General features: G+C 43.1%; 1 protein-coding gene across 2 annotated transcripts in view; it reads left to right on the top strand.

Moving 5' to 3' along the window:
• The window catches only part of CPT1A (carnitine palmitoyltransferase 1A), a 77524-nt gene that overhangs the window by 33580 nt on the left and 21673 nt on the right, over positions 1 to 22271 (top strand). Inside the window, exons 5-12 of one of the 2 annotated variants that reach the window (XM_045014106.1) lie at positions 1294 to 1395; positions 2363 to 2500; positions 3870 to 3947; positions 6004 to 6111; positions 8270 to 8357; positions 12405 to 12600; positions 14089 to 14277; positions 15345 to 15450. In XM_045014106.1, the coding sequence (XP_044870041.1) occupies positions 1294 to 1395; positions 2363 to 2500; positions 3870 to 3947; positions 6004 to 6111; positions 8270 to 8357; positions 12405 to 12600; positions 14089 to 14277; positions 15345 to 15450 (1005 nt within the window). Of the gene's footprint in view, positions 1 to 1293; positions 1396 to 2362; positions 2501 to 3869; positions 3948 to 6003; positions 6112 to 8269; positions 8358 to 8837; positions 8923 to 12404; positions 12601 to 14088; positions 14278 to 15344; positions 15451 to 22271 lie in introns of both variants that reach the window. The other variant, XM_045014107.1, reaches the window with a different exon arrangement.

The following is a 22271-nucleotide window of genomic DNA, read 5'->3' as shown; positions in this document are numbered from 1 at the left end:
TAGCTGGTGGGGGCTTGTAACCAGGGTGAACCGGCAGCTCCCCACTCACCTAAGTTCCCTGTGCTGCAGCTGCCCAGCAGGCTATCAAGGCAGTTCAGCTGTCCCTCCCCTCACTGCCATGTGCTGCTCCTGCCCTCTGCCCTGGAGCTGCTCCCAGAGACTCCTGCTTGCTGTGGAGGGGGGGCTAATGTCAGGGTGTCCCCCAGCGCCTGCACCCCGCTTAGCCCTTCTCCATATAGAGCAGGGAGGGGACACGGATGGAGAGAGACAGAGAGCTTGGGGCAGCAGCTGCTGTCTCAACTTCCTGATCCACTTAAAAAGACAATGCACTTAAGAGTGGGTCAGCTTACTTAAAAGAGCAGTGTGCATCTCTCTCACTCACACTCACTCACACTCTCTCTCTCTCTCTCTCTCTCTCTCACACACACACACACACACACACACACACACACACACACACACACACACACACACACACACACACACACACAAGATGTGTGTCTCTCTCCCTGCTGTGCTGTCTCCCTTCCCTTGTATTCGTGCTGCCTTGTGTGAGAGGCTACATTAACAACGTATTAACCCTTGAGGGCTCAGCTGAGTGCTAGTTCATCATTTAGCAGCAAGGCATTCCCTGGGAAATATCTCTCCCTCTTCCACCCTCCAACTTCACCAACTCAGCCAAGCTTCACAGTCATCATAGCTGTGAACAGTATTAAATTGTTTAAAATGTATACTGTGTGTATATCTATATATAATATATAGTTTTTTGTCTGGTGAAAAAAATTTCTCTGGAACCTAACCCTCCCCTATTTACATTAATTCTTATGGGGAAATTGGATTCGCTTAACATCGTTTTGCTTAAAGTTCATTTTTCAGGAACATAACTACAATGTTAAGCAAGGAGTTACTGTAAACATATTCAGAAAAACACTTTATAGAGAACTTTTATAGTCTACATCATAGACATTTCTCCTATCAAAGGCCTTTGGGATGGGAACAGAGGCGTTTACCAGGCCTTTACCATACAACAGAGGCAATGTGTCCTAGTGGCAGAATATTAGATTGGAAAACTGAGGCACAAACAGGTAAAGTGACTTGCTCAAGGTCACTCATCAGGCTGGTGGCTGAGCTGGGGACCCAGGTCTCCTGAATTCCAAAGTGCACTATGAGGATAATGATGTTTACCTCTTTTTGTAAAGTGTTTTAAGATCTACTGATGAAAAGCTAGGGTATTAATTTTCATCTCGCACATACTTTCAGTTGTTTTGAATGTAATTGTTTTTTTTATTTCAGAGGCTGGTAAAGCTTTTCTCAGGTCGTAAACCAATGTTGTACAGCTTTCAGACATCTCTGCCACGACTGCCGGTCCCAGCTGTTGAAAACACTGTAAACAGGGTGTGTTGTTGGAAGAGCTGAATTTACCTTTTCATAATTTGATTCCAAATGTAGTAATGGTTTTCAGTGTCTTTTATATGATAAATGTACTGAAGTGGTTAATGCTATTAACATTCCAATCCCTCCAATTTTAGTAACAGATTAACAGTTATGTATCAATTAAAATAAAGGCTATGACAGACCAAGGGTAATTCAGAGTTAAAGATTGACGCTTTTTCCTTTAATCTTTATCTTTGGGCCTTGGCTCTCAGTGGATAAATGCATGATATTACATGCCTTGTCAGTAGATACAGCAGCACACAATGGAGTGTGATTTACTGGGATAGAGCCCTTGATATCCCTTGCTTTCATTATCTGTACTGTGTATTCTTGATGTTATTTAAGTATAGTGCTCCTGTTATAATAGGCTTTGTATTAGGAATTCCTTTAGGCAAAACTGCAACTAGTTGTAGGCTTATTTTGAATCTTGCAGGTAAAAAGTCTCTGCTGATCTTAGGCAAACTAACTATATATGAAAATTAATAGGCAACAAAAATAGTGACAGCAGTTAAGTTAGCCCCCTCTAACTAAAAAACATACCTAAAATGGCTCAAAATTAAGGAAATACTTAATTCATAATATAAAATATATCACCTACTAAAAGGAAAATCACTTTTCCAAAAATTCTATGCTAATAGATGTGCTTTCATTTATGATTTGGTAGCAAGTAGTGAGTAGATGGGGTAGGAGTGGGAAGAGAGAGTACCATATTTGAAGGGAGAAATAGATACAGTAATAGAAAATGAGCCTATGTCTTTGAAGATGTATGCGCTCAATTATTTTTTTACCAACACCTGTTACAGCTAAAACCCTGTAAACCAACTTTAGAATACTTCCCTTTGTTTATTAAGCTCCTTGCGAATAAATGACAATAAGCTCAAGTGAAAGCTATGGCACTGACATTAATTCTTTTCTGTATTTGTTCTAGTATCTGGATTCAGTTCAGCCACTTATGAATGATGAACAGTTCAAAAGAATGGAGGGTCTTGCCAAAGATTTTGCATTTAATCTTGGACCAAAACTACAGTGGTATTTGAAACTGAAATCCTGGTGGGCCACAAACTATGTAAGCAGATGACCCAAAGGCTCTTATGAAAGCACACAGTTTAACTCTCTCTCCTATTGCATTTTTTCCTGGTTTTAATACACGCTTTTTCAATTTTCAATCTTCTGTAATTTTAAAGGAAGTCCAAAACCAAAATTACTAAAAATGCCTTGCACTTGCATCTTTACTGTCTTTCATATCCATTAATTCTTACAGTACCTCTGTGTACTAGGTGAGTACATGTGCAGTTGAACACCACAGTTAAGAACTGACCGGTCCACCACACACCTCATTTGGAACTGGAAGTATGCAATCAGGCAGCAGCAGAGAACAAAAAAAAAGCGAATATAATACAGTACAGTACCGTGTTAAATGTAAACTACTAAAAATATAAAGGGAAAGCAGCATTTTTCTTCTACATAGTAAAGTTTCAAAGCTGTATTAAGTCAATGTTCAGTTGTAAACTTTGAAAGAACCATAACATTTTGTTCAGAGTTGCAAACATTTCAGTTATGATCAACTTCCGTTCCCGAGGTGTTTGTAACTCTGAGGCCATTTTCTAGGTGGAGAAATTGAGACAACGATTAAATAACTTCCTCAGTGTGGCACAGTAAGTGACAGAGCCACGAGTAGAACTTGAGAATTCCTGTCTCATTACTCTAGACCAGGCTTCCTGTCTGTCATTGAACAGGACTCAAAACCTACTTACTGCTATATTTGCTTATTAAATTAACTTGCAACTTCTCCACCTGGCCGGTCTGAGATCCAGGGAGTGGAAAGGCAGTGTGGTTTAGAGCCACCTTTTCCTCCTCCTCTCCTCAGCTGCACTGAGTATGAACTTAATGCAGATGTGAATCTGTCCAATTATGTGTACATGTTAGAGAGGGAAACAAAGCTGTAGCCACTGGGATGGCTGGGGCGGGAAGAGTGCAGTTGGGGTGGGAGGGAGAAGGGGCACAAAAACACACCTTACTGGCCTGTTATCTAAATCTTAGCTATGGTAGCTTGAACAAGCTTATACAGTCCCTAAAGCAACCCTACCATAGGATGAATAATATTTCAGAAGCTTTATTATGATGTGTATTGTAAGGACACTTTAAAAATACTGTCTGAAGAGGAGATGGGAGATTGCATCAAAAGTTGCTTACCTGAGAGTTAAGGCTCAATTTCTGACCTTAGCTTCCTGGGTCCTTGTGGCTCTCTTTCCCCAAACAATGACACTTCAGCATTCAGAATTAATTAAAAAAAAAAAAAAAAAAACAATTCCTTCTGCACTGTGTATAATGTTAGCAATGTTTTGGAGCCACTACAGTAGAGGACCTGAATCAGTTGAAGAGCAGAGGTACAGGCTAATGAGTTTATTCTAAATTTTGTTCTCTTCATTCTGTAGGTTAGCGACTGGTGGGAAGAATATATCTACCTTAGAGGACGTGGGCCAATTATGGTTAATAGTAATTACTATGCAATGGTAAGTAAATCTTCTGAACCTTTTTATAGAAACACTCCTTCTTAGGATTCCTGTTATCTTTTGTTTAATACTTCCCTTCTTAACTCCACTGCTACTAACTGATATGATCTGTGCTTTCTTCCTGCTGGCATAGTCTGCACATAATATCTTACAAAAGCGCTGATGTCTTTTAATATGGAAATTTTCATAATAAATTCAGTTCCTCTGTCTTTAGCCCTGTTTTATTAGGTAGGACTCTACTTCAGATTTAGAAGTTCAAAGAGTATTATTGCTTCCTGTAGATCTTACTAAATATTTACAGTGACAAGCATTGCCTCTTGGCTCATAAATGCCTATGACTGATTCCAGTGAGCATTCCCTGTTGACTACCCACTAGGATTTCTGTAAGGAGAATCCAAGTCTCTGTGTCTGGACTTCTGGGGGTGTGTTAAGTTTCTACACTTACTATAGCAAGGGAAGCTGTTCTTCTGTCAGTGTAGTAAATCTACCTCTCGAAGAGGAAGTAGCTAGGTCAGCTGAAGCATTCTTCCATAGACCTAGCACTGTCTACAGGGGTGGGCAAACGTTTTGGCTTGAGGGCCACATCTGGGTGGGGAAATTGCATGCAGGGCCATGAATGTAGGGCTGGGGCAGGGGGTTGGGGTGCAGGACGGAGTATGGGGTGTGGGAGAGGGTGTGGTGTGCAGGAAGTGGCTCAGGGCAGGGGGTTGGGGTGCAGGGAGGGGTGCAGAGTGTGGCAGGGGGCTCAAGGTAGGGGGTTAGAGGGCTCAGGGCAGGGGGTTGGGGTGCAGGCAGGCTCTGGCCTGGTGCCACTTACCTTGAGCGGCTCCGGGGTGGTAACAGTGTGCAGTGGGGCTCAGGCAAGCTTGCTGCATGCCCTGGCCCCACGCTGCACTGCTCCACTACCAGAAGGAGCTGGCACCATGTCCCTGCGGCCCCTGAGGAAGAGTGGGGGGCAGAGGGGGCCACAGGGACATGGTGCCAGCCGCTTCCAGGAGCGGCGTAGAGCTCGTGGCGCCACGGGGGGTGGTAATCCCACCGGCTGGATCCAAAGCCCTCACGGGCTGTATCTGGCCCACGGGCCGTAGTTTTCCCACCCCTGGTCTACACTGAGGCTTAGTTCAGCTTAACTGTGTCTCTTAGTGGTGTGAGATTTTAGGTGTAGATCAAGCCACAGACACTGATGACAGCAGTTTTTCATAATACAACTTCACAATGTCAATCGGAATTTATAAGTTGTACAGACATAGCCCCAATTCATCACAACTCCATATACTACTTAATCCACAAGCATGTTGTTATACTAGATGCTGCTTTAAATTCTTGAATATGTACATGTTGGAAGTAAAAAATATATGAACTTCTGTTATCAGAAAACAAGCACTAACTGCATCTAGGCTTCACTGTCTCCATGATTTGATTTGAATTAAGGTTTTTAGTATTGCTCTTCTGTTGCAAGTGTGATGCCTGGTCTACACCTAAAATGCAGGTCAGCCTAGCTATGTTGCTCAGGAATGTGAAAAATTCACACCCCTGAGAGATGCAGTTAAATTTGCCTAAGCCCTAGTATAGACACTGCTAAGTCAATGGAAGAATTCTTCCATCAATCTAGCTACCACCTCTAGAGTGGGTGGATTTACTACAGCAATGGAAAAACCTGTTCTGTCGCTGCAGCAAGTATCTACACTACAGTGCTGACAGTGGCGTAGCTGCAGCTCTGCTGTGGTAGTGCTTGTACTGTAGACCTAGCCTAAACAAGCTGTTTGAGACACTAGATTTCAGTCAACAAGTCTTCAATCTGATGCTATTCAAGGAGCAGGTACTGCTATTATTTTGTGACTTTTTAAGAAAACTTGTTTCAAGTAGGAAGTTGTTAGTCACACTATGGCTAGTTTCTTGGCCAGTTTCCCTACATGAACGCCTTTTCTGTAATGACGCTGGAATTAATTATGGGGAAAATTGTATTTTGACTAATGCATGATTAATGAACTCCGTTTGCTGAATGGAGTTTAGCAATTATAGTACATATATTAACTTACCTTTCTTCTATATTCAGGACTTTCTGTATGTTGTTCCCACTTCCCTGCAGGCAGCTAGAGCAGGTAATGTTATCCATGCCACCCTGCTCTACAGGAAAAAACTGGACAGACAGGAAATCAAGCCAGTATGTAAATCCATTTCAATAGTTTCTAATGTCTTCAAATTTACTTTTTTAACAAATCAGCCTCCTTTTTGAAAAGTAACTTAGGAAAGAAGTAGTGCCTTATGTTAAGGTACAGTGTATGTAACTGTAGCTAACGTGTGGCCGCAAACTCATTGTGGGTGCTAATTAAACTCCACTTGTGGGACCTTCTATTTAGAAAGATGTAGACTCTACAATGGAAGCTAAAGGAAAACTTCCTTTTGCTACAGTAGTGTTTGAATTTAACTTTGCTGTGAGCTGCACTCCACTGGAGGGCAAAATAGCCATGTTACACTTGAGTATTCTGTCTAGTAGAAGCCAACGATATACATACACGTTAATTAGTATGATGATATATTCAAACTGCAGAATTCTGGACTACTCTGTAGGAAGATGCAATTGTGCTGGGCTTTTTTTTTTTTAAGGCAAGTTTTAAGATTTGTGCAATAGGATTTTAGTGGACAAAAGCCAGATGATAATGACATTCCTGCTGCTCCTGGAAAATGTCATTTTCATGCCGGAATAGTTTGCATTCTTTGTTTACCTTCATGCTGCTCTCTGTATTCTTAAAATGCAGCATATGTGTGCATGCACGCACACATGAAGGACAAACAGGACCAACCTTGAGTCCTTAAACCTAGGCAAATAAACCTGGCAAAATGGAGGAACCTATGTAATGGGCATATTGATGTGGAAATTAAAATGTGATAACTACCATAAATCTCAGTGGCAGAAATCCATCTAACTACATTTCCAGTCTATCCTCACAGTACTTCAGTTCTAAAATGAGTAAAATTGTGCTAAATTTTGAAAAACTTCAAACTTTTAAAATCCTGAAAACTAAATGTAAAAATTCGGTAACTTTATCAAAAAGTGCAGCCTTGAGGAGAGTAATAAAAAGCATCAGGAAATCAGGGTTTTTAAATACCTGGGTAAGATCAGATTATTTCACTGCCTTTTGAGTAGACATTAAGTGCTAAATAAGTTAGGAGGCTAGAGGCATTTTCAAACCAAAAAGTAGATTAAAACTTGTGTAGAGCTAGAAAACCCTTTCTGTGCATGCCATTGAAATGGATACTGCATACCAATAATGCATCACATAGGGCTGTAGGAACCTACTGGACAAAATTGATTCCTAGACAGTCTTTTTTCTTAAAGCAGGCATCTCAGCGAAGTGACTTCTACTATTATGTTGCAGCTGAAGCAGTTGAAGGATGTGTCCAGGAAATCATACTAGAGACAGATGCAAACCAAAACCCAGCATCTGAATAGTTCCAAACTTTGGGGAAATTCAGATCCTGATATGGGCCTTATGGCTTTAGTACATTTCGCTGCGTCCTATAAAAATTTAAAAATAAGGCTAGAAAATTCTTAACCGCTATTTAAATGGTGTTTGAAAACTTTAGAAGAAAACATTTCTAAATATGAATATCTTCCCCTCTCCATTTTGGTGGTATCACTGTTTGTTTTAAAAACAGTCATCGAATGAGTCTCAGGAGGATGATGATTTTTTTTTTATGGAGTAATGTACAGGTAATGCCATGCCAATGGCTTTTCTGTTGTTCATACAAAGGGCTTCCCCTTTCCTCTGTGCCTTCAGTTTGTAGTTAATTTCTACTCAGTTTTGTGGCCATTTATTTTAATGAATAAATGCTGCTAATGGAGGGAATCAGTTCTGCTTGAGACCTAGGATCATATGACTGTTTTAAGAGACTGCAGTCTAATAAGAATCTGTTCTCTTGCATATATACATATATAAAATATGTTCACTGATATGCCATGTAACTGTGAGGCATCACAGGCTGTGAAAAAGCAACTCCCAATGAATGATATGAAGGCATCAGTGATTGGCACTGAGAAAACCTTGAATCTGTTAAATCCCCAGCTTTGATCATCTGTTTTTAAAGGGGAAGCTCGTAGTAGCTGGGCAGTATATATATACGACTAGTGGAAAAACTATGGAACCTAACATGGGTAGGTCAGAGGACAACTGAAAAGAAAGGGGGGGAAAAGGGTCTTTGATGTGTTAAGAATCCTCATGTTATCCTACAGTCTCTCTCTAACAAGCATGTGTGTTTTTTCTCTCAATTTGCTAATTGTATATATAAAAACGCAATTGTAACGTACGTTTGCGGCATAGATTCTTCTGATGGGATCCACTGTTCCACTCTGCTCAGCTCAGTGGGAGCGAATGTTTAATACCTCCCGTATCCCAGGAGAGGAAACAGGTAAGCGGGGCCAGCCAAGGACAAGGAACGTCAGGGAGTCCAAACAGTCTGCAGAATATTTCCGAAGGGTGTCCTCTTAATATATCCATAAGCTGCTAGACCTGTACTTTCAAAGAGCAAAACCTGAAAAAGGAGTAAAAGATGCTCTTATGTTAAACTGAATGTGTGCCATGACCATTTCTCAGCAAATTAGCATAATAGTTTCATAGACATTTCTCCTTTTGACTGACTTCAATTAGTACGGTAGTATTCTGACAGATTAATGGTTTTTGGCTGTTCCTTTCCTTTGTTTAGAAGCTGGCCCTAGGAAACTGTTAACTGCCATGTTATTTCATATTTACTTTTTCTCTATTCTGTTCCTTAAGGTCCTTTTGGTTTTTATCTACGTTTTTACCTCCATGAGAGTTCCATTCTCTGTGAGATCTCACAATCGTTTGAAATCTTTTTATTTTGTTTTTGACTTTCCTTTTTTCCTTTCAGCTTATGATTCAAAATACCATCCCAATGTGCTCTTCTCAGTATGAACGTATGTTCAACACTAGTCGTATACCAGGCATAGAGACAGGTACAGTTTTAGTCCTGTCAGTGTTTTTAGCCCCTACTTGCATCTTAACCTTTGTACATAGTAAGAGATGTCACGGTTGAAATCACCTATAGTAGTGACACTGTTTATCCAAACTGTGATTTCTCCGTAACGTGCTCTAAGATAATTATATTGCTTTTTAAAATAAGTAAGAGCTCAATTCTTCAAAGTTATGAACTACTTCCACAGCGTTGTGAAGGCTTGTCAATATAATAAAGGGAGTGTCTACTGGTTAAAATGGAGCAGGGAGTCTACTCCTGCAATTTGTTCTGTGTCTGCCACTTATTGTGTGACACTAGGCAGTTCCCTTTCCTGTGCTTAGTTTACCTGAAGGAAAAAAAATTATTCACCTACCTTACAGAAATCGTGAGGTTTAAATAATTGTAAAAGGTTTGAGCACTCTTCAAACACAAGTCACTCTAATGGTGGAGCAATATAAATAGGACATAGTAAACAGGTGTAGTTAAAATCTTTAGACAGAGAGAAAGGGGAGTGGCTAGAAAGTAAGGCACTATTATTTAAATTGTGTATGTTGTATTCCAGGTCTGCATTCATAAGAGATTTATACATACAGGTAGTTCTGGGGACTAGCAAAGGGATATGAAACCTTTCATCACTATTACAAATCACTGGGCTATATGAAATGGGTTGATGGTATGTGACCGTATTACAAAAAACACTCTTGCAGTTGGTACCCTTGTTAATCTGGGAAACTGTGGATCAAGTAGACTTGGAAACTAGAGCTATGTTCTTATCCCCTAAAGTGTCTTCACATGAGAGTTGAACTGCTAAGGTTATTAAACTCATCTTCCACCAGCAATTACAAATTGCTACAAAAGAGAGCATCCTAGCGAACATACAAGAGTACATATATTTTACACACTTTGGCATTTTTAAAAATGTTTCCTGCCATTTCTTAAAATTATATCCTGCAGCCCATCTTCTGTTACTTAATCCTGCAGTGAAGTCCCAATGGTGAGTGTGATATAAACTTCTGTGATGGTGGATTGTGGTGTCACAAACACAAGGTGTAATGATTCACGCAGAATAAAACAATTACTTCTATTCAGGAAAAAAAACAAAGAAACTGGATTCAGAAGCAGATAGCTTTTTGTTTTAAAACAAAAGTCTTAACAAAAACAGGCCAATTCTCCTTTGTGGAGAGATTTGTTAGGAGTATTTAAGCCATCAAGTATCCTCAGTGAGCAGTGAAGACTTATAGAATCAGATTATCAGGGTTGGAAGGGACCTCAGGAGGTCATCTAGTCCAGCCCTCTGCTCAAAGCAGGACCAATCCCTAGACAGATTTTTACCCCAGTTCCCTAAATGGCCCCGTCAAGGATTGAACTCATAACCCTGGGTTTAGTAGGCCAATGCTCAAACCACTGAGCTATCCCTCCCCTATGTCAAGTAGAACCTTGGACGATCACAGCTGATGCTGTGATAAGAATCTTATTACACATGGGAATCAGATGAGAGCTTGGCTGAATCTTCTCAGAACCAATGGAAATACATTTCACACCAGTAGTTGTTAGTTCTCACTTGGAGCCAGGATGTCCCTGACTAAGGCATAGAAGGAGGGAAAGGAAAAAGAAGCCTTCCAAGGGGAAGGACCTTCAAAAGGTCCAGGGACCACAGAGACTGCTCTTTTTGTCTGCTTCTCGGGTACATGTTGCCCCAAAATGAGCAAGGAAGAAAGCAAGACTATGGCACTGATCCCCACTTCATATCCTGTCAGTGCCTGAAGAGTGGTCTGGGCATAGAGAGGCTTGGAGAAATAGGCTCTGACCTGTAGGCAAGTTCAGGGTTTGTACTATAATTACTTGGAATACTCTGAAAAGAAATAGGCCTTGATACCGAGTGTAAGAACGCTACGTGTAACTGGTTCATATACTTTCTGTGCATTGAGCTTTGCAGAAATATGATATAAAATTGACATACTGTTGTTGTAACAAATTACAGTTAAAGTAAATTCTGTACATTTGAAAACCACTACAGTTGCACCCTAATTTTTCTGCTGCTCCAGGCAGCAAACTTAAAGTATTTTATATGAAAATCTTCTGTCATCTTCATAAAATAATTAATCACTTTCTCTTAATCATTGTTTCATGTCCTGTTTGCTCTTTTCAGTTTCAGCATGTTTTTCATTTTTCTATTAAAAATAAATTATTTCAGTTTTCTGTGAATAATGCATATAATGTGTTGGCTTTGTTCTCATTTTGCACAATGTTTACTGAAATCAGTTTTTCTGCATCTTGAAGAGATTAATTTCTATTTTCAATAATGACTGGCATGGTATCTTAAATAATTTATATAACAGCCTTAAAATACAGGAATTTTATGTTTAAAAAATATGTATTTCACTTCCACATTGCCAGTGATGAAACCTTAATTATCTCAGTACAGTATCCATTAAACAGTTACATTATGTTTAGTTGTAAGAGAATTTTTTAAAAAATATTATGACAACAGAGAACTGTTTATATGAGACCTCAGAGGTAGAAAAGACCAGTGAGATCATCTGGTCAGTCCACCCCCACCACCGTAGGAAACCCCTGCAATTTTCTTCAAACATTACAGATGTACAGAAATAACGTTATTCTTCTAGTAATGGAACAAATGTTTATGGAAAGTTTATTTATGTAAAATGCTAATCTTTTCATACTTTTTAGGCACCTAAATCTATATTTAGGCACCTAAATAAGTGATCTCATCATGAGAGGTGTGGGAGCACCTGAAATTCTTATTGAAAGAATAAGCTGGGAAGCTGGGGGCAATTGGAACCATTGGAAAAGCAGGGTCCTGATTCTCAGTCAAGAACTGTGGTCCCTTTGTAAAAACATAAAGGAGCCATAAAACTAGTGTACTGTGGCCAGATAAGAATCCCCAAAAATAGAGTTGAATCCCTGAGTGTCAGTGTGTTCCTTACGTCACTACCCTTTTCATAGCCCCCATCTGAGGGATGTGGTGGTAGCATTGCTGACTCCACCCATTCCCAGCTGACAGAACAGATGATTGTGGGCTACAGGCATAAGTTAGGGCAGTCCTGAAGAGCCTGGGTGATGTAAAGCCACTTTTACACCCGCCCTTCCTGCACTGACTTCCTGGCCCAGAACTTCACAGAACTGGAACTCAGGTCACTTTCTTAGTTGCTTAACTTTGGCACCCAACTTAGAATGTGTTTGCATTATGTATATATGAAATTATTATAAAATTTAGGGTTTTGTTTGGCTATTTTGTATAGCAGTATTTTCTTGCTAAATTTCCGATAATAAAATGGGTCGCCAATGTTATAAATCAAATGAAAATGTGGGATTTAATATTTTGTAAACAAGTGTGCTTAGAGACAATGGTATTTTATGGTAAGCATATGCCCTTTAGATTTAAACATTCGGTATCTGATTGTTTGCATCCTAACATCACATGACCTAAGGTTGCTTTCAAACCTTTGATTCCAATTTTAGACACTATCCAGCACATGAAGGACAGCAGACACATTGTCGTGTATCATAAGGGCCGTTATTTCAAAGTCTGGCTATATCATGATGGTAGACTGTTGAAGCCTCGGGAAATTGAACAGCAGATGCAGAGAATTCTAGATGACAGTTCAGAACCTCAGGCTGGAGAAGAGAAGCTAGCAGCTCTTACTGCAGGAGATAGGTATGAATTTTTTTAAACAGTAACTTTTCTGATATTTGAAGACAGTTGTTTAAAGATGCCAGGCTTGGTGCCAGCTTCTGAACCTTACTGTCTGCAGTTAGTTGATTATTCCATAATCTGTGCTGTTGCATATCACTGTCATGTGAAACAACTGTTGAACCCTTTCTAGTTTGAGTTAGAAGTAACTTGTCAGTGACCAGTCACCTTCATGCACACTTTCTGCCTATTTGGAGTTTGAGAAGCTTGCTTTAATTATGAAATAAGAGTGACTCAATAAGTGTTTAATTGAACAATATTTGACGGCTAATGAACATTTGTATACATCTATTTTCTGGGGCATTACCATACCTACTAAAATTATCAAATTTTAAAATCAAGACACTTTGTCAGATTCTGCTGTTACACTAGTGTAAATCCAGAATCTCTCTTAACTTTAGCGGTGTTACTCCAACCTAATTTATGCATATCTAATTGAGAAAGTAGAGTCTGATTGTGTTGACTGAATTTATCCCTGTTACAAGTTTACTGAATTCAGTAGCCTTACATCAGAGATCAATTTGTCCCCTTGTTTCTGGAAGATTTGGAAAACAAATACATGAAAGCTCAATGGTTCCTTATTTTTACACTGTTCACTTCTTTTTTCAGGTTTTTGGTTTCAAATGCACATCTTAATGGTAAAATGTAATGTATGTTAAATGTACAATTCAGTAGCATAGTATATGAAAACCTTTCTTTTGGAGAGTACAGTCTTATTTATATTATAACACATTTTGGGTATCTATAGTATATAAATTATACAAATACACACACACACACACTCTTACACTTACACACTTACACAAATATATATATGAGCAATTGTACATGTTTGACTCCAAAAATCTAGCCATCTGCATACAAGAGAATTGAGTTACAGTTCTTGGACTCGGATTTCAGATAGTCAGACCTTTATAAGTTAAAATCTCAGACATAACCATTTCATTAACATAGTTTTAAGCTGAATGTGTGGATCTATCCAGGTTCTTACATTGGTCTCCTTTGTCATAGTATTTGAGCACCTGTAGATTTGTTTTGTGACCTTTTATATCTAATTTCTAGTGTGCATGTGACTTTCCACAGAGATACATCAAAAAGTTGTGCTTTGTTAGGCTGTAAATGTGCAAAATGTGTAGTATGCATTTTGTGCACCAGACACATGTTTAATTCCTGAAAAACAAATTTCCTGTCTGTGTACTACTACTTGAGTTGGCCTCTAATGGTACTGTAGTAATTCCTTTTTCATCCCAGGACTCTGATTCAAGAATATCTGTAGCAATATCCTCACCTGTTACTGCTAGTATAAATTCATTAGGCACAGGGTGAAAGCCAAAGGACATTTAAATCTGTTAAAAAGTAAGATTGCCCTATAGAATCATACTGTGCTCTTAAAGGTAGTAAAACACTGACCAATTTACATAATATGACCATAAATTGAAATTCTTGCTGCAGAGTACCCTGGGCTAAGGCTCGTCAGGCCTATTTTGGACGCGGAAAGAACAAGCAGTCCTTGGATGCTGTGGAAAAAGCAGCTTTCTTTGTGACTTTGGATGAAACTGAGCAGGGCTACAGGAAAGAGGATCCAGTGACTTCAATGGATACATATGCAAAGTCTCTGCTGCATGGCAGTTGTTACGACAGGTATAGCAATGAGCAAGTGGGAACAGTGCCACTTAGTCACAATGAGCAGGTGGCTATTAGCCAGGATGGGCAAGGATGGTGTCCCTATCCTTTGTTTTCCAGAAGCTGGGAATGGGTGACGGGATGGATCACTTGATGATTACCTGTTCTGTTCATTCCATCAGGGGTACCTGACATTGGCCACTGTCGGAAGACAGGATACTGGGCTAGATGGACCTTTGATTTGACCCAGTATGGCCGTTCTTATTTCTTAGGTGGGAACAGTGCCACTTACTCACGTTACTTTACTGAAGAGGATTCTGGTTCATGTGTAACATAGTATGGTGTTTACCTTTTGTGTGTATCCTTTAAATTGCACTGCATACTCTTGTGGGTTTTGGTCATCTGGCAATCAACTCATTATTTATTATTTTACCACAGTGATGTTTTTGTTCAATCTGCTACTTAAATCAGTCACTTTTTCCCATGTTTTTTAAGCATCATATGTACCTGTGTCTTACATTTCATAATTCACAGCCAGTTATAGTGTCAGGCACACTGAAGTTCGTGAATAACCATAACAAGCAACATTTTAAGTTTGTGATGATGTTTTGCCCCAAAGAAAACTTTAAAATTTCAGATTTTCTTTTAGTTAAAAATAAATGCACTTGTCTATTTGAAAACTTAAAAATGTTCAATATCTGGAATATCAAACAGACGTAAAATGGTTAAGTGCCTTTCTTTATTATTATATAGTTTTTAAATACAAATCCTAATACACAGTTGTAAATTATAATCTAGCATTACCAAATTCACTTGATAGGCAAAATTCACAGAAGACATCAATTTGTTTAACTCTGTTAGCTTGGGCGGAGTTGCACCTGTTTTTGCTTCTAGGGCATTTGGCCCAGTGAATTTATAGGCTGGTTATTTCTGTAGCATGTTTTTAAATCTTCTCTCTTCTGTTCGTCACCTGGAATTGTGTGCTGGTGTATCTAATTGAATGAGAGAGATTCAACAAGGTGTCACTTTGAATGAAAACTTTTAAACATCCAAAAAAACTTTTTTTTTTTTTTTTTAAATTTTAGATGGTTTGACAAAACATTCACTCTTGTAGTGTTCAAGAATGGCAAAATGGGCCTGAACACAGAGCATTCTTGGGCAGATGCTCCTATTGTTGGACACCTTTGGGAGGTGAGTGTTTCTATAGCTGAGAAAGTAAGGTAATGGAAAGGATTATCTCATCTTGGTTGGTTCTGTTTTGTGAATCCTGAGGCTAAAGTTTGTTTAAAGCTACGCTTACTAAGAAAGTTGTGTGTTTGAGATTGTGAGTGCATAGTATTTCATGTGGGTACGCATGTGTTCCATATGCCTGAAACCAGAAAAATTTTCCAACCAGTGTCCGTTGATTTGCACCTGCACCTTTGCTCTCCTCATGCTTTGCACCAAGAGTATAAGGGGACCTACTGCCTCTCCACTTCCTTCTTACTGCCATATGGTCTGTGTCAGAACCTCCTAGGGTCTGGAGTGTCTCCTTTTTTCCAGACTTCAAACATACAACTATTTCAAAGTTTTATCTTTAGTGGTGGTGTTTAGTTTTATTAATTTAGTTAGATTCTCCCCCCCTCTTCCCTGGGAACCCATCTGCCTCCTGGTACAGAAATTAGATTATGCCCAGAGCACCAGGCTTCAAAACTGTCTCTCTTGCCCTCACTCTTTCTTGGTCAGAAATGACCACCTGCGCTGCCTTAGAGAAGCACATATCTCCACGAGGTGCAATATCTGTTGCTCCATCCCTAGCAGAACCTGACAGGTGCTGCAATTCCACCTTAAAAGGCAGTTCATGGAAAAGGTTATTTAGACCCAATCAGACTTGGGCTGAGACATACCTTCTCCCTTTCTCCTATACATCATCCAGAGTCAGCAAGGAGTATGACAGAGGATGCAAAAGTCACAGTACCTTGGACCTTCCACATCGACCCAACCTTCCCCCTTCTCCCCCCGCCAATAGATATTTTTGATGGGATGATTGAGAGTTGTGAACCACTACTGATGCCATTTTCATCCAATCTTTGCATATACTTGGTCATCCAGCATTCTTTTCCCACAGCTGGAGTGTAATAACAGACAAGAGGGTGATGAATGTCATCCATTCCAGCTATATCATCACATTTCTCTCCATACCCTCTCCAAAATCTCCTTCCCTATACCTCTTCAGGGACCATTCTCACAAGGAGATCTTCCTCCAGGGTGTAGAATCCCTCCTCCAATGGGGAGTGATAGAGTGGGTGCCTCTTCAACATCAAAGAAAGGGTTTCTGTTTTCTAGTAGCAGTAGCACAGTTCAGACATAGTGGCTTTGCCATTGTCTCATATTTAGACGACTGGCTTTTTGCGGGAAGGGCATGCATCAGCCTCATCACTGCTTCATCTGTTATCCCTAGGAGTCTACGTAAACACGGGAAAGTCTCTATCCTGATACAAAAACAGATTATAGAATTTATAGGAACAAGTCTAGACTAAATCCAGGCAAGGGCTTATCTCACGCCATGAACAACTTGATAGATCAGATCATGCACAACCCTTGAACATTGGTTCAGATTTCCCTTTTTCTCTTGGGGTGTATAGCATCATGTTCTTCTATCATGCCATTTGTCAGACTCCACCTACATTGCCTGTGGGCTGGGCTCCAAATATATACCAAGCAAGTATAACGTGAACATCAGAGTTAGGGCCTCACTAACTTGATGGAAAAATCCTGGACAAGTCTGTGTGGGTTCCTTTCCTATCCCTTACACCCAACAAGACGATAATTCTGGATGCCTCTCTGCTAGGCGGGGGAGCCTATGTGGACAGTAATGTGGTGCCGGACACTTGGATGCCCCAAGAAATCAGAATGAATATAAATCTCCTGGAACTCCAGGCAGTCTGAGAGGCTTGCAAAGCATTTCTACCATTCATCCAGTCTCACCATTTATTCACAGTGTCAGAAAATATAACAATCATATTCTACATAAACAACCAGGGAGGAGTGAGATCCATTCCCCGGGTACAGAAGCAGTCACCTTATGGAACTGATTTTATCAAAAACCATATCATGCTATCAGCAGTGTACTGTCCAGGAATCCAGAACTCACTAGTAGGCAGCCTCAGCAGGTATTTCACCATCAATCACAAGTGAGAGTTACACAATTCACTAGTGAACAGCATGTTCACTCGAGGGGAAACCCCACTTGGGACCTGTTTGCTTCTAAGGCAAATAGGAAATGCAATACATTACTCCAGGGAAGCTCAGGGAAAGCACTCCAGAGGCAATGTTCTCCTACTGCTTTGGACAGATCACTTCAGCTATGCTCTTCCCTCCCATTCCGCTACTAACTCAGGTTCTACAGGCGACTGGACAGGGCATAAGTCATCCTCAACACCTCTGAGTGGCCTGGAGAATTCTGGTTTCCAAGTCTATTGCAAAAGTTGTCCCATCCACCTGTCAGCATTCGGTCCTCTCAGATCTCTTGACTCAGAAGAACGGCAGTCAAATATCCAAACCTGGATGCGCTTCATCTCACAGCTTGGTATGTGGATGACATCAAACCTAGAACATACCCTCTGTGCAGAGTAAGAGGCGATCAGGGCACTGGCATGGACTAGCAGACACTGCTTGCAAGAATTTTCAGGTCTCAATGTGCTTCCCTACAGTGGACTACAGATAGGGACCACACACCTCGAAGAACTCAAGTTACAAAGGTAGATAACAGGAAGTTATCTTTATTTGCACATGTAGTTGTGCACAAAGGTTTATTTGGTTTATAATCTGTCTACATTTCACTTAACCTGTGTGCATATGTCTGAAGTTCTGACTTTTTGTGCTTTTTATGAAATTGTGATTGTGAAGAATTTGAGGAAGCATAGTATCAAGGCTGAACAGTCTTCTAAATCATTCATTGACAGGGCTGCAGATTGACATGTTCAGGTTGTTCATTGTTATGTATACTTTCAGTGAGTGGAGTGAAGAGTGCCCCCCCCCTTTTTTAAATGCCCATCTGTTTCTCTGTCTCCTGGCCCCATCTATTTTATTTCATTGTCAACACCGTTCATTGCCCCAAAACATTGGTTTTAGCTAGTAGTTTTTAATAATTCAGCAGGGAATATCCTCATCTAAAAGCCTAGTAGTTTTTCTGTTGTCTCTAATTAGAAATTGCAAAGGTATTCTGGGACTGAGATTGCCCCCAAGAGTCTAATTCTGATTAGCTTTTCTATTCAATCACTAGAGGAAAAACTACTAGCTAAAACCATATTATTTGTTTATCTCCTTTCCTTAATATAGGCGCTTTTAGGGTGGGGAAACAACTTCTTGCTAGTATCTTAGAAGCCTAAGAATAAATTGAATTTGGTTTAATTTTCTAAAGGATTAACTACTGCTAGCTGATTATACCTAAAGATATAATTAATTAATGATTAGATTCTAAGTACCAGTTGTGTACCAAGTGGTTGGCATATTCTGTCTGTCCAGTGGAGAAACTCAATAAGAAGCAAAAGGCTGAAAGTATGCATGGAATAACAGGTTTGATACAAAGATGCCCTGTTCTTCTTCGAGTGATTGCTCCTATGCATTCCAGTTAGGTGTGCGCGCGCCGCGTGCACGGCTCTTTGGAAGATTTTTACCCTAGCAACTCCGGCGGGTTGGCTGGGCACCCCCTGGAGTGGCACCGCTATAGCGCTAGATATATACCCCAGCCGACCCGTCCGCTCCTCAGTTCCTTCTTACCTCCCGTGACGGCCGTTGGAACAGTGGAGTGCTCCTTTGACCTCCACATCCCTAGCTTATCTCTGGTTCTTGTTGTATTTAGTGTATATAGTTGTTCTAAAATAGTTAGTTTAGTTAGTTCGTTAGCGGATTAAGGGGAATCGGGGGGGCTTAGCCCCTCTTTTCCCGAACCGGTGCGGGCTCATGCCCAAGGCACCGGGGTTTAAGCCCTGTTCGGCTTGCCAGCGGCCCATGCCGATTGGAGACCCTCAGGACTCCTGCTTGCGCTGCTTAGGAGAGTCCCATCGTGCAGATAAGTGCCCTATTTGCAAGTCGTTTAAGCCGAGGACAAAGAAAGAGCGAGACTTTCGGTTAAAGCAGCTCTTGATGGAGTCGGCACTTAGCCCTACGGTGCCGGCACCAGCAGCTCAGCAGTCCTCTTCGGTGCGGAGCGCACCAGTGGTCCCGAGCCGGTCTGGTACCGAGACTTTGAAAAAACAACAGCCGGCACTGGCGTCCCGGCACCGTTCCCTCTCTCATGCGAGGAAGCGTAAGCCGGCGCGGACGGCCTCCAAGCCTCCAGCACCGGGACCGCTCACCCAGCCACCGCCGGCACCCCCGGCACCGACTGTGGTGGTGCACAAACCGTGCACAGTACCGTCGACTCCGGCACCGCAAGAGCCGTTGAGTCCGGTACCGCCCTGCTCCCCGGTGCAAACCGTGGTCGAGCTGCCTCTCCCGTCGACGCCCGAAACTTTCTCGACGGCGAGAGAGCTGATAGAGCTCACAGAGCCACCGTGTCTCCAGCCCCCGGCACCGCCGGTGCGGGCTGTGAAGTCAGTGGGCAAACCGGCCATCATGAGGCCTCCTTCCCCTGACAGACGGGATAGAAGGCATTCCAGGTCCCGGTCCCGATCCCGGAGACGTTCGCCTTCTCGCCGATCCAGATCCCGGCACCGGTCACAATCCCGGTACCGTTCTCCATCTCGGCGCCGGTCGCACTCCCGGTACCGCTCCACATCGCGGTACCGGTCGCACTCCCGGAGACGATACCAGTCCCAGTCACCCGACTGTCGGTACCGTCGAAGGTCCGGATCCCGGTACCGCGAGCGGTACCGGTCATCTCGCAGCCACTCCCACCGACGTCAGTCGAGATCTCGGTCGACCTCCCGGCACCGGCACGGTCGATGGTCCCGTTCTCGCTCCCGGCACCGCGACGACCGGCACCATTCCCCGGCGCTGTCCAGGGACAGACCGGCGGCATCGACGGCACAGTCCCACAGTGCCTTTGCCCCCCCGTGGCCTTCCCGCCAGCCTTCAGTCTCCTCCCAAGCGGGCAGTGTGGGCGATCTGCACGCCGACCCCCAAGGGCAGGACCACGGCCCCCAACAATGCGGCTTCTGGACACCCTGGGCCTATCACGAGGCTCAAGGGGTCCCCTTCACTCAGCGGCCCAGGACTTCCGACCACAGGGCGCCGGAAGCCACAGTCAGCGGACCTCCTCCATCACCGTTGGTGGAGGAACCGCCGCCACCTGTAGTGGGAGAGCATCCCACAGACGCGGAGGCCTCGCAGCGCATGGACGAGCCCCCACCGGAAGCCCTGACCCAGGGCCTGTCATCGTCTTCCTCACCAGATGAGGCGGTGGCGGGGGCATCGGCATTGGGCCCTCCACCGATTGACCTGCGGGCCCACCAGGACCTGCTTCGACGGGTGGCCCAGAGCATTAACCTCCTTGTCAAGGAGGTTGCTGAGGACGATGACCCGGTGACCAGCATAATTGGAGCTGAGGCCCCGCTGCGGGTGGCCTTGCCCTTCATTCGGACCATACAAAGAAATGCCAATATGGTGTGGCAGTCACCGGCTTCCATCCCTCCCACCGCTTGAGGGGTGGAAAGGAAATACTCAGTTCCACCCAACGGGTATGAGTATTTATACACGCACCCAGCTCCGGACTCCTTGGTAGTGCAGTCCGTTAATGACCGGGAGCGGCATGGGCAACCAGGTCTAGCGCCAAAATCAAAAGAAGCGCGGAGGATGGATCTGTTGGGCCGGAAGGTCTATTCGGCCGGTGGCCTCCAGCTAAGGATTGCCAATCAACTGGCTCTCCTCGGTCGCTACACTTACGATACCTTGGTGTCACTCTCAAAGTTTACGGAGCTGGTACCAACAGACTCCCGACCTGAATTCTCAGCCCTTATTGAAGAGGGCAAGAGAGCCTCCCGGTCATCCCTCCAGGCCTCTCTGGACTCAGCAGACTCAGGAGCCAGAACTCTGGCCTCGGGAGTGACCATGAGGAGAATCTTCTGGCTGCAGGCCTCCACCTTGCCGCCCGAGGTCCAGCACACTATTCAGGACCTACCATTCGACACCAAGGGCCTCTTCTCTGAGAAAACGGACTCGAGGCTTCAGACTCTCAAAGATGGCCGAGTCGCCATCCGCACCCTGGGCATGCACACGCCGGCTACCCAGCGGAGGTCCTTCCGGCAGCAGCCATACCGCCAGTTTAATCAGGTCAGGTCACGGCCTGATAATAGGCGCAGAGGCAGGGTGAACCGCCATAGACCGTCGGGCAACCGGGGTAATCAGTCCCAAGCGCCCTCCAAGCCCCCTCAGGGGCCTAAGCAAGCCTTTTGATGGGACGCCCGAGGACGGCCCATCAGTGTATTCACCGGATCCTTCCCCGTTATTTTTCGACCGTCTTTCCCACTTCCTCCCGGCGTGGTCCCAGATAACAACGGACAACTGGGTACTTCGCACGGTGGAGTATGGTTACCGCCTTCAGTTTGTTTTGCCCCCTCCCTCCCACGCACCCTCCCCGTCCCTCTTCAGGGACCCCTCTCACGAGCAATTCCTCTTGCAAGAGGTCGAGACTCTGTTGAGTTTGGGTGCCATAGAGGAGGTGCCGAACGGCATGCGAGGCAGGGGATTTTATTCCCGATATTTCCTAATCCCCAAGGCGAAGGGAGGTCTACGACCTATACTAGACCTCCGAGAGCTCAACAGATACCTACTCAAGCTCAAGTTTCGCATGGTAACCCTGGGGACCATTATTCCTTCCCTGGATCCGGGAGACTGGTTTGCCGCCCTCGACATGAAGGACGCGTATTTCCATATCGCAATTTACCCTCCTCATCGACGCTACCTGCGTTTCGTCGTCAACAACATGCACTACCAGTTTACGGTGCTACCCTTCGGCCTCTCCACCGTGCCAAGGGTCTTCACCAAGTGCATGGCAGTGATTGCCGCAACCCTCCGCCATCGTCGCATAC

Source organism: Mauremys mutica, chromosome 4, assembly GCF_020497125.1.
Source record: "Mauremys mutica isolate MM-2020 ecotype Southern chromosome 4, ASM2049712v1, whole genome shotgun sequence".
NCBI lineage: Eukaryota > Metazoa > Chordata > Testudines > Geoemydidae > Mauremys > Mauremys mutica.
Note: the sequence above shows the minus strand (reverse complement) of the source record. Positions and strands in the feature narration are given on the sequence as shown.